Raw genomic sequence first — 12326 nt, 5'->3', positions numbered from 1 at the left:
TGTTAAGTGCTGACTTAAACCCAAACCTCTCTTTTCCATTTCTAATTTGATTCAGGCAATTATCTCAAGCCTAATATGGAGACCTCTGCTCCTTAGTTGCTGCAATCCTTCTGATAATATGCTGTACTTTTTTATTTGGCTTTTCTGGTTTGTCTAGTAATTAGATTGCCTGGTGAGATATCTGAAAATGCTGGAGTTTTGTTACAAATCAGTACAGTATTTCTTTGTATGATGAGCTCTTAGCTCACATGCCAGCTTCACTTGGTAATTGCGTTAAGCTGGATTTATCATGCAATAGCATGTTAGGAATAATAGCTCAAGAAATATCAGTAATTTTGAATATATGTACTAATATTTCTAGCAACCAACTTCATTGGCCTATATAAGTGATACATCGTCAAAAACTTATCTTGATCGAGCACGAATCTCGAGGCAAATTTGAGCATGAAGTTTTCAAAAGTAAATTCGGTGTCATCCAAACTCTGATTTCAGCAAACTTATAGTCAAATTAAACATCTCGAAATGACGAACCCAACGACATTAAATTCGACCCAATTCGAGCCCAAATAGATCCAAATGACGAACCCAACGGTCGAATTTGATGTCGTTGGGTTCTTCTTTTCAAGATGTTTGGTTCCACTATAAGTTTGTTGAAATTGGAGTTTGGATGGTCCCGAATTTCATTTTGGAAAATCATAGCTCAAATTTGTCTCAATATTTGTGCTCAATCAAGATAATTTTTTATGATGTATCAATGACAAATGTTAAATGGTTTAATTAGAAACCAAATTAATCCCAATCATTCAATCTGATATATGAATCATTATTAAATCTATTTCATGTCTAAATTTAGATTTTGTTTGACATTACATATTGCCTAATTCTAAACTAACAATAAAGCTCTTGTAGAAGCCTCTTAACCCCTTCCATATTAATCTCCATCGTCTTCTTCTGCTTAGTAGATTTTGATGATGAAAAAGATGTCAACCTTTGAAAAAAAAAACATATATGATGTTGACATATTAAAACAATTCTCATAATAAATTATATATCAATAAAAATGAAAGTAATTACATATCAAAAAGCAATAAAATAATTATATTCCAAATTCTACGTAAAAACAAATCAATATTTATGTCATAATTATTCGACGAATTTTACGCTGGCTGACGATTACGTAACGCAACTTTCTATTTTTTTCATCTGGAACTTGGAACTCGACACGACAATGTTAAAAACAAATGAACATTCAATTTTAAAAAATTACAAAATCAAATTCAAATTTACAACCATTAACCAAAAGTTCTTTGACTTTGCAAAATTCAGACAAAGTTGTTGCCTAACATGCGAAATGTTCATGTCCCTAAATATCATGTGAATGTTTCTATTAGTTCATATAATATTATGATAAATACAAAATATGTTGACATTGCATAAATAATGATTGCAAAGTTATCTACTTCTCTAATAGTTCTATATGGCCATCATTATATCTGAATAATGGCTGAGTACGTGGTGATTTTTTCTGCTATTATTTAACAAGTCATTAACTTTTTTAGGTAGAGACAGTTGGGCTTTTACATGAACTCCTTAGAATATCCTACTTTGTTGTGCACATGTTATTTCGTGTAAGAAAGCAACATATATGACTAAGCTACTATGTGAAATGTAATATATTTAAAATATTTGAAGTTATTTGGATGATTGTTGAGTAAATGTATGTTATAATTTTTTTTTATTTGGGTTGAAGCAAAATAAATACATGTAAAGGTTGCGGTGGTGAGCGATGGAGACTATGGCTGTAGTCGGTAGCAGACGGAGACAGATGTCGATGGCATCGACAGTGACTGATGGCCGCGGATGTTGGCATCATTAACTGATGGTCGTGGTGGCTTTTTTTGCTGCTCAATTATCATTTCGAATATTTACTTTACATTTTGTTTAGAAGAACTTCTTAAAGTATTCTACATTATTGTGCACATATTATTTCGTAAACAACTAAGATGACAAATGACTAAGTGTGTCTAACAATTTTTATTCTATTTGATAATTTGTTTGTATTCTTCAAAATTTTATAAACATATTTACTTAAAAGTGTTAAAAATGAAATTATATATATGTATGTATACATTTATGCACGTGGGCGGATCCCCCTTATGTCAAAGATAATCAAACCATTATTTCTGCGCATACTATTTTCTGTATTTATTATTGATGAAAATAGCCAGCAATGCTGCAATATTATTAATGAATTTTTTTTTCATGGAAAGCTAGCTATCAGATGGGTCGGGCCGGCCCGAATATAAACCAACCCATAGGGGCTTTTAAATAAAGCCCAAGAGTACTAATTAAGTGGAAAAGCTGAAAATTTACTATATTTGAAAATTTCATTCAACTAAATTTTATTATATAATAATTACTTTTAATAATTATTTTAGAGCTTACTTTAATGGTTTGATTATCTAATGTTTCTTTTGCAGTGCAACAAATTAGAAAATAATTGTAAAATAATATTACAAATTAGAAAATAATTGTAAACTAATACTAATAGAAGTGTTTTATTTATCCATTCTAAGGCTTTGTTTGTGCAGGCTTTCTTACTGTTTTTTAAATAACTTTCTAGTGCAAAAATTTCTTGAACTTTAAATTTTTATACTAAGAAACTGTTTTAAAAAGCAGTAAGAATGTCATCCCAAACAAAGCCTAACACAACCTATAGCATGCCATTTCTTTGATAATATTATATAGTAGTGCTTAATATATATATATTATAACTTATGATCTAATTGAAACAATTTCACTAATACAAGTTGTTGATTGATCCATCCTTAATGATTAACCCTTCTCATGATTAGTAGTGGGATTGCAATGCAAAAGGTTGGATTGTGTGGGTTTATCTTATTTAGCAGTGGTGAATGAAAATGTTGACTATCGACGAAGATGTTATGTGTTGAATCTGATTGTGTTGATCAATCAGATTGTTTTATTTCCTCGGAATTTCAAGTTTCTCTTGCTCGTTAGGAGGTTCATGGGATTTATCCCCTTCTTGGGTTTTGGTGCAAAGCATTAGGAAATTTCTTTTTCCATATAACACCTCGGCGCTTCTGCAAATCCGACCGCCCCTGTGCTGCATACCCAAGCCCTCCAGGGTTGAACAACATAGAGCAGAACGTCACAACTATATAGATGCGATGCTGCAACGGTGTAAGACAGAAGCTTGAGTGTCGCAGCACCCCAAACTAGCGCCGCAATATTACGAGACGGACTTGACGATTTTATTTCTCTTTTTTTTTTTAAGGTTGCGTCCCTTGAGGTTATTTTACTTGGTTTTCTCTTGTATTTTAAGTAAAAAACATTGAGAATGGTACATGTAAGAAGAGAAGCAAGAAGAGAGTGAGAAAGAAGATAGATCTATACTTATTTCTCCAAAATTTCATAGCGGTTTTTTTCGTGTGTTGTGGCTCTGTAGTTTTCTCCCTATTTTAAATTTTCTCATGTTAAATCATGGTGTCCTTTACTTCCTGTTGGTTTTACTTTCTTACCTGTTTTATCATTGTAGTGTTTACTCTTCATCATCTCCGGATGCTACTAGTTAGAGAGCAATGACCATAAGTTTTAGTCACAAAGGGGTGTTGGATGACAGATGACAACAGGTGTCAAAGTTGGCCTAAAGGCTCATATAGATCCGTGAGGTGGTAGGAGCAAGCCTCAACAAGTTATGTTCCATTTAGAAAGATAGAATCATTTATGCTAGTAGATTTTGAATGACTAACAGAAGAAGAAAAGAGCTGAGGTCTATAAGATAAAATGAGAGAGGGGAGGAAGTAAATAGATTATTTTATGTTTTATTTTTTTCCATTAGTGTTTTGTATTTTTATTTAGATGAAAATTAGACTGTTAAATTATTATTATTTTTTTATTGAATTCTTGCTCAAATGGTTATGGAACTCATCATTCCATTCTTTCTTTTTGCCAAATGCGTCGTGCTAGATGCTTTTGTTGAGATCTGTGTGGTCCTCATCTATCATATTTTAATATTTCTGTGCCCTTTTGCTGTAGATTTCTTCGGCTTTTCATATTTTTTGAGCTTATACGTCTAATCTTCATTCAGATATTTAGATATTTAGATACAAAACTTTTTTTTTCAAACAAGAAAGTCTACAGCAAAGTAATAATTTAAATAGATCATTTTCAATTGGATTAGAATATTAGTAAAAATTTTAAGCTCGTTCAAATCCAAATAAAATTTTTGTGATAGAATTTTTTATTTTTTAAATTTGTGATAGATTTGATGCAAATTCTCAAATAAATCAAACCATATTTAGTTTCTTCCCTCATTCAACAACATCAACGTATCAAGTCTTTATTTCCACTGTGGGGTTCTTCGATCTCTTATTTGATCGCTTCAGATCCCTAACCCCTTTGCATCATCCCCCATCTTGAACGGTGTAAATTTGATTCTTCACAAGCTAAGTTTTTGGCTTAGATTTCATTTGGGATAGCTTTAGGCTTAATTTTGGATGTCTTTTTTATTGTTTATAAAGCATATTTTTATTTAAAAAATAAAATTTTTTTACTAGAAAGCTGCTTTAAAAAGCAATAAAAAAACAGTCCCAAACGAAGCCTTAGATAACTGCTTTTTTCCTACTTTTAAGATATTTTTGTACTAAAATTTAGTTTTACAAAGCAGTAAAAAAGCCGTCCCAAACGAAGCCTTATTCAAACCTCAAACGGCTTGCACCAATTTCAATTGCAATCAATTTAAAATAAATAATTATACACTAAATTTTCATGTAATGTAAGTGTTTTTTATAACTAAAAAAAGTGTTAAAAAAGCTTATTAACTAATCACTGTTAATAGTACTGTTAGTATAATTCATCTTCATGAAAAACTTAGATCAGTCCTTTCAGCATTTCACTTTGAATTGACTGCAGCTCCCTTCAATTTTCACATTCCAATTTTTCAAATTTTTTTGACAATCTTATTAATTTGAGTTGATAGGACTAAATTGACTGCAGCTCATAATAAGTGTAGGAACCATTTTGATTAGCTACTCTACATGAACAAATCTTATCTGCATATTCTTGCATTACAGATAAGTTACCAGACTATGATTTTCACAGTATAGACTCCACGCTGATTTCAGAAGTGCTGAGACCATTAAGTTGCAGATAACACAACTAAAAGAAAAAGACAAGCTTTCCTAAGAAGGGCAATCTAATCATCAACTGGAATTATTGAATTAAAGCTTCTTAGTATGAAAACTTTCCAATAATACTTCAACAAACCTGTTCAAATAACCATTACATTACAGCAAAAGCCTTATCAAATCAGAATTCATGGTACAAAAAAGAATAAGCATAAACTATGGCTGCCTAACACCATTAGAACTTATCACAATATGTTTATACTGAAAACGTTAAGAGATGTCACAGAAGCTAAAAGGACAGCCACTGGCAAGGACAAGTTATTTTGCTTGAGCACTATACAGATCATTCCTTAGTAGTGCGTAATGATGCAGAGGCTTACTCTTACCCATTTGATGGAACATGAGACACTATTGTGGTATTGTGGATGAAATGGGCCACAGTATCCACAAAATAATCATAGTGAGCAGTTGATGATGACAGCCTTTCAAAGTGGAGTTCAACTCAGAGGCCACCAGCATTCTAAATGTATTTTTTGCTTCAGAAACATCACACATGATACCTTCCAATTAGAAAACTGTAAGGTGATTAGGATAGTAAATAGGTTAATTAAATGATAAAGTTAGCTAAGCTCAACTTACAAGAACACTTGTCAAAGAAACAAGTAATTCAGATCATCACAAGGGGTAATCACTTTGATTAGATTAGATGTGTGACTCTACTGTTGAACTTTTTTTGGTTCTGCTTAAGTGTCATTTCATTCAACCACAACAACATCAAGCTTTTGTCTCACTATATGGGGTCGGCTACATGAATCTTTTTTCTCCATTATGCCCTGTTAAATGACAAATTCTCGTTTAAATCTAATAAAGAAAGATCATTTCTAATATTTTCTAACCAAATCCTTTTAGGTCTACCTCTACCTTTCTTAACATAAGTCAAATCTAATACCTCTACATTTCTAACCGGGTCAGCGGAAGACCGCAGTTTTATGTGACTAAACCATCTTAGGCGACTCTCTCTAATCCTATCTTCCACGGGAACTACGCCAACCTTTTCACATATATGCTCATTTCTTATCCTATCTCTAAGGGTAAAGCCACTCATCCACTTGAGCATCCTCATCTCTGCAACACTTAACTTAGTATTATGCTTCTCTTTTAATGGCCAACATTCAACACCATAAAGCATTGCAGCTCTCACCACCATCTTATAGAATTTTTCCCTTAAGTTTGAGGGGACTTTTCTATCACACAACAAGCCCGACGCAATCCTTCACTTCAACCATCCAACTTGAATTCTGCTGATAATATCCCCATCTATTTCACCATCACTCTGAACAATAGATTCAAGATATCTAAAACGTATACTCTTATTAATGACTTGATTGCCCAAAGTCACAATTCCCTCACTAGGTCTATTACAGCTAAAATTACACTGCATATATTAAGTGTCATTTCATTGAATATAAAAATTTTAATAGGGTTGCAATCTATTAGCTTAAGCTTTTCAGCTCAAATAGGTGCAAGCATTGATAGTTCTTTTGACACCTGGCTCATGCTTACTGAAATAGGTTGTGGCATGGTAGCAGGAGAAGAAAAATTATCAGCCAATTAGCTCCGGCATCCTTATAGCCAATAAAACTGTTCATTTGTGCAAATAAAAAATATATTTTTAGGTAAGCTTCATCTCTCCGATGGACAAAATGGCAAGCATGCTTATGTTAGATGCAAAAGACTGAAATATTTTATCAGAAGCCTGTATCTTTATTGCCTTTATCAACATAAAAAACTTATAAGGATCTTTCATCAAATTAAACAAAACATAAAAGATCTCAATTTAGAAGGAACTATATGTGGTTTAGCTATCATTTGATGAAAAAGCAGATGATGCTAATCTTCACTTCACATTAATCTAAATTAAACATATAATGGAATTACCACAGGTGATCATTAGCCACCATCTTTATAAGATGTATCCAGAAGAAATCTTTTACATATAGTAATGTTAGATATGAAATAAAAAGAAACTTCTAGAGAGAGAGAGAGAGAGAGAGAAAGAGAGAGATGTTGCACTATAGCTTTTTTACCCACATGTTGAATAAGAAATTGTGAAGGAAGGAACATTAAGAGAAAGCTGTTTTCTATAGGGTGCTAAACAAGAGATTAGGAAGAACACAAATAAGAACCATTTATTACCTTAATCAATATAATGAGAGAGCAACTTGAATTCTTCATAGGATTCTATTAGATCCCATATACTGTATGCATATCATTGACAGGTGCAATGAAAACAAGAAGTCTCAATATTGCTCAAATTTTGATTCTAACAAAAAGCCTTATTCAGTCTCTGCCATCACTACCCCACATCAGATAAAATTCTAACAAAGCAATCAATTATTCAGCAAGATATTTTTTCTATGGAAACCTTCTTCATAGGAGTCAAAAGAGCATGCATAGCTTTTATGGCATCATTGTTGTAGAAGGAAGAGTTTCAAAATGCATCTCTCCCAAATTGCCTTTGCAATTTCCCTGCTCCTCCTTCCTTGTTATCTTCTACCTTCCAATCTCATCTTTGGAATGACCAAGGACCAGATTTCTCTCTTAGAATTCAAGAAGGGAATTATTGCTGATCCGACGCAAGCTCTCGCAGACTGGAATGAAACTAATCCTCTCTGCAATTGGTATGGTGTTGTCTGTGATCCGAATTCTGCAAGAGTGATCAAGCTTGATCTCAAGGACAAAAGTCTTGTTGGGACTATCTCTCCATTCATCTCCAATCTTTCAAGTTTAGAGCTACTTGAATTGTCTGATAATTCCCTTCAAGGTCCAATTCCTGTAGAGATAGGATTTTTGTCAAGTTTAGAACTACTTGGAATAGAAGGAAATGAGATAGAAAGTGAGATTCCTGAGAGTTTTGCCAAGCTAATGAAGCTTCGCTACATTGGCCTCAGTAACAACAAGCTCCACGGCAGGCTTCCTACTTCTCTCTTATACAACTGTACAAAATTGAGTTACATAGATCTCTCCAATAATTCCTTCACGGGATCAATCCCTCCACAGCTTGGAAACCAACTTCTTTTACTTGAGAACCTCCTTCTCTATCAGAACAAACTAACTGGTGACATTCCAGTCTCATTTTCAAATTTAACACAAATGGTAGAAATTGATCTTGAAGAAAATTTTTTATCTGGTATATTGCCATCAGATATTTTGAGCCAAATGCCTTATTTGCAGATACTTCATCTCTCCTGCAACAACTTCTCGAGTGATGAGCAGAATTCAAATCTCAAACCTTTCTTTAACTCCATATCAAATCTCACAGATCTCAAGGAGCTTGAGCTATCTGGAAACAATCTTGGAGGTAGGATTCCTTTGACAATAGGTCATCTAAGTGTCAATCTTACAGAGATTGATCTTGGAGATAATTTTATTCATGGAAGCATCCCAACAAATGTTTCAAATCTCTCAAAACTCATGCTGCTGGACTTTTCAAACAATTTTTTGGATCAAACCATTCCCAAGGAATTGATTCTTCTCCCCAATCTGCAAAGGCTTTGGCTCTCTAATAATTTTCTAAGTGGCCGAATTCCTTCACCTCCTCATATTCTAAATAGTATAGGACTGTTAGATCTATCAAAAAACAAGCTTTCTGGAGCCATCCCAACCTCTCTAGCAAACCTAACTCAGCTGAGAACCCTTATCCTTAATGGAAATTCTCTTTCAGGACAGATACCTTCAAGCCTAGGAAGCACGAAGCTAGAACTTCTTGATTTGTCTCACAATAGGCTTAGAGGAATAATACCTGCAGAAGTTGCAAGTTTGAGCTCAATGGAATTTTACTTCAATTTGTCTCATAATTTTCTAGGAGGAATGATCCCCATGGAGCTGGGCAATATGGACAAGGTCAGAGCGATAGATCTTTCGTCAAATAACTTCTACGGAAGCATTCCGTCCACTCTTGCAGGCTGCGAAGTCGTTGAGCTGCTGAACCTGTCGAATAATAGTCTTCAAGGTGCAGTTTCTTCATCCTTGGGCCATTTACTAAGCTTCCAATCCTTAGACCTCTCATTCAATTTTCTCTCAGGTGAAATTCCAGCCTCTCTTCAAAAATTCTCCAGCCTCAAGCAACTCGATCTCTCATTCAACAACTTCAGTGGAGAAATACCCACAGGTGGGGTTTTCGACACATTAACATTTGAATCTGTTGAAGGAAACCATCTCTGTGGACAGCTTCTAGGGCTTCCTAGTTGTAAACATGGGGCTCGAAGAATTATAAACTCGAGAAGATCCTTTGCCCTGCTCATAATTATCGTCTCCCTGTCTGCTTTCCTCCTTACAGTCATAGCAGTGACTGGTTGCAGGAATATCAAAGCTGCATTGATTAAGGCTTTCTACACTGTTTCAAGTAAGTCAGTTCCTGATCTGACAACAAATTACCCGAGGATTACATACAGAGAACTTTCGGAAGCAACAGGAGGATTTCAGGAAGCCAGACTGATTGGTTCTGGGAGTTTTGGGCGTGTGTATAGAGGAATCTTGAGTGATGGAACTGTGGTTGCTGTAAAAGTTCTTCAATTACAGAGCAGTAACTCCACGAGTAGCTTCAACAGAGAATGTCAGGTTCTCAAGAGGATTCGCCACAGGAATTTAATTAGGATCATAACAGCTTGCAGCCTTGCAGACTTCAAAGCTCTGGTTCTGCCTTTCATGACTAATGGTAGCTTGGAGAGCCATTTATACCCGCAAGAGCAGAATTCAGGGTTCTCGCAGCTGAGCTTGATGGAATGTGTAAGTATCTGCAGTGATGTTGCTGCGGGTATGGCATATTTACACCATCATTCTCCAGTTCAGGTTATTCACTGCGATTTGAAGCCAAGTAATATTCTTCTCAATGAGGACATGACTGCTCTTGTATCAGATTTTGGAATCTCTAGACTAGTCATGACCGTTGCAGAGGGGAATCCAGTTTGTGAGAACACAACAAATTCAACCGCAAACCTGCTCTGTGGATCAATTGGGTATGTCGCTCCTGGTAAGACTTTATCTTTACAATTAATATGTTGACTTCTTTCTGATAAACATGACAATTTCTGTATGAAAAAAGTAGAAAATGAAACAGGAAAATTGAAGATTCTTTGCATTTTTTTTAATGAAAACTTTCTTCAATTTGTAAAACCTGCTACAATTAGTTAACAGATATGCAAAGATAAATCGGCATAATCTGTTAACTAGATAAGTTTTTCCTCATCTCTTCCTGCTGCCAAAACTCAGCATTTCATATAGCTTTTCATAAAATATTTAGCTCAGACATTTATTCTTTAAATATTCTCTGATATCAAGCTACATCATCAAAGTCAATCCGGTTTGCTTGCCCTTGCAACATTGATATTTTAGTGTGAATAAAGTTTAGGAATGAATAAACAAGGTAACTTTTTTTCATAAAAGCAAGAAACAAAACACCTTGACGTCGGGTATGGTGCTAGAAGGCAAAGCCACCTTGTTCTCTCAGAAATAAGAGAAATTATTCTATGCCGAGATCAGATACAGAACGTCATCCGGAGACCAATCAAAATGCGCCACATAAACGATACCGAGCGAAGAAGTGGCGTGGCGCATTCCGGTTGGCCTCCGGACGGCATTTGGCATCCACACATAATAATAGGGCCAGAAATAGAAGTTGAAATCAATGTTAAAGATTTTGCACCAACATATAAAATGTTGAACTATATCAGAGAAGCTCAGGAATGAAAATAACAAAAAAAAAAGATAATTATGGTTAACTTTTGGGATCTTAATTATAACAAAGTTGATTTTATATTCTATAATAACAATCCAAAAAATAATAATAAAGCCAACACAATCTAAGAGACCACAAGCTAAATATGCATAAAAAGATGGTTGATGATTGATGTTATATGCTAGGAAGAAGCAGTCAGATATTTATGAATCTCACTTTGAAAAATATGTTTGCATGGAACATATCAAGAGTATGGATATGGTAGAAGTGCATCAGCAAAGGGAGATGTCTACAGCTTTGGTGTACTTGTGCTTGAAATGGTCACAAGGAAGAGACCTACTGATGAAATGTTCACAGAAGGCTTAATCCTGCCGAAATGGGTTAGAAATCATTTTGCTAATCAGCCAGAAAAGATTATCAACTCATCTGTAATGCAACAGCTACAGAATCAGAGCCAAGAAATAAGAAACATGTGGGAAGTTGCAATCATAGAGATGATTGAATTAGGGCTTCTTTGCACAGAAGAGAACCCTTCCGTGAGGCCAACACTGATTGATGTTGCAGATGACTTAGAAAGGCTTAAAAGATATTTAGGAGGAGATAGTACTGCCACATTCACATCCTCTCATGGTATATCTTCATCAACAATTGCAGAACAGTACTGGTAAACTTTAGTCTTGTTCAGTTACACAGGCAGGTAGCTTTGCTTTCTGTAAACATTTGAAGTGTCAGTTGATCCAAATGGTTTTACTGAAATGTATACTGATGAATGCCTCCAAGTTTCAGTTTCTATTCTAAGAGAGGCAGTTAGTATACTTTTTGTATTTTTCTTCTGTATGTTTGATTGAAGCAATGTGTTAGTAAAGTTCATATATATCATAAAGATATGGAATATTAAAATGATGAGACCTAAAAAACTAAGATTACCTAAGAATTATTTAATTATCTTCTTAAGCACTAATATAATGCCCTATAATAGGTAAGGTGTGAGGAGTCTAGGCATAAGAGGGGGGTGGAGGTGCTGAAATCAGTGTGCACAAATGTTTTTAGAAATTTTGTTGAAATCATTCTGAAATGAAATTCACACATTAAACATGCAAAATATAATTAATCAAACTTATGAGTATATTTGTTAAATTATACAATATATCATTTGTTGAACCCTAAACATCAAACCACGTGCAAAAAGGGTAAAATCGGCGATCCAAACAATGCGTGCGTCGATGCGACGCATCACTTGAAGGTTCAAACGACCTCCGATTGCCAAACGGACTTGGTCGTTACAATCAGGATGTCTAGTTCACCTAAGAGGGGATCCCTCGCAGTCAAATCGAACATGATTGATCCAAAAGGATGACTGACACTCAAAATTGGCACGCGATATCGCCCAAATAGCGTCCGATCTCCAAACTGTTTTCGCCATTGCACCTAGAACATCA

The 12326-nt window shown here is 34.7% G+C and overlaps 1 protein-coding gene across 5 annotated transcripts; it reads left to right on the top strand.

Annotated features, from left to right (window-relative positions):
- The first annotated feature begins 7292 nt into the window (after nt 1-7292).
- LOC110113107 (putative leucine-rich repeat receptor-like serine/threonine-protein kinase At2g24130) lies at nt 7293-11711 on the top strand. Of its 5 annotated transcripts, none has more exons than XM_028697557.1 (3): nt 7295-8306; nt 8385-10182; nt 11137-11711. In XM_028697557.1, the coding sequence occupies exons 1-3, from the start codon at nt 7647-7649 to the stop codon at nt 11553-11555; spliced, it is 2877 nt and encodes a 958-aa protein (XP_028553390.1). In that variant the 5' UTR covers nt 7295-7646; the 3' UTR covers nt 11556-11711. The 5 variants fall into 5 exon arrangements, with proteins under 5 accessions (XP_028553392.1, XP_028553390.1, XP_028553391.1 ...); XM_028697558.1 differs by having other exon boundaries at nt 7296-9162; nt 9247-10182; XM_020845534.2 differs by having other exon boundaries at nt 7297-9162; nt 9235-10182.
- The last annotated feature ends 615 nt before the right edge of the window (nt 11712-12326 follow it).

Source organism: Dendrobium catenatum, unplaced genomic scaffold, assembly GCF_001605985.2.
Source record: "Dendrobium catenatum unplaced genomic scaffold, ASM160598v2 fragScaff_scaffold_972, whole genome shotgun sequence".
Lineage (NCBI taxonomy): Eukaryota > Viridiplantae > Streptophyta > Magnoliopsida > Asparagales > Orchidaceae > Dendrobium > Dendrobium catenatum.
This window is presented reverse-complemented; position numbering and strand designations above follow the sequence as displayed.

Bases quoted from the DNA above. Each gene is read 5' to 3' on its own strand.
- LOC110113107 (XM_028697556.1), top strand. From the start codon at position 7,647: ATGCATCTCTCCCAAATTGCCTTTGCAATTTCCCTGCTCCTCCTTCCT. The intron at 10,183-11,136 runs GTAAGACTTTAT...GAACATATCAAG, and splicing joins AATTGGGTATGTCGCTCCTG to AGTATGGATATGGTAGAAGT.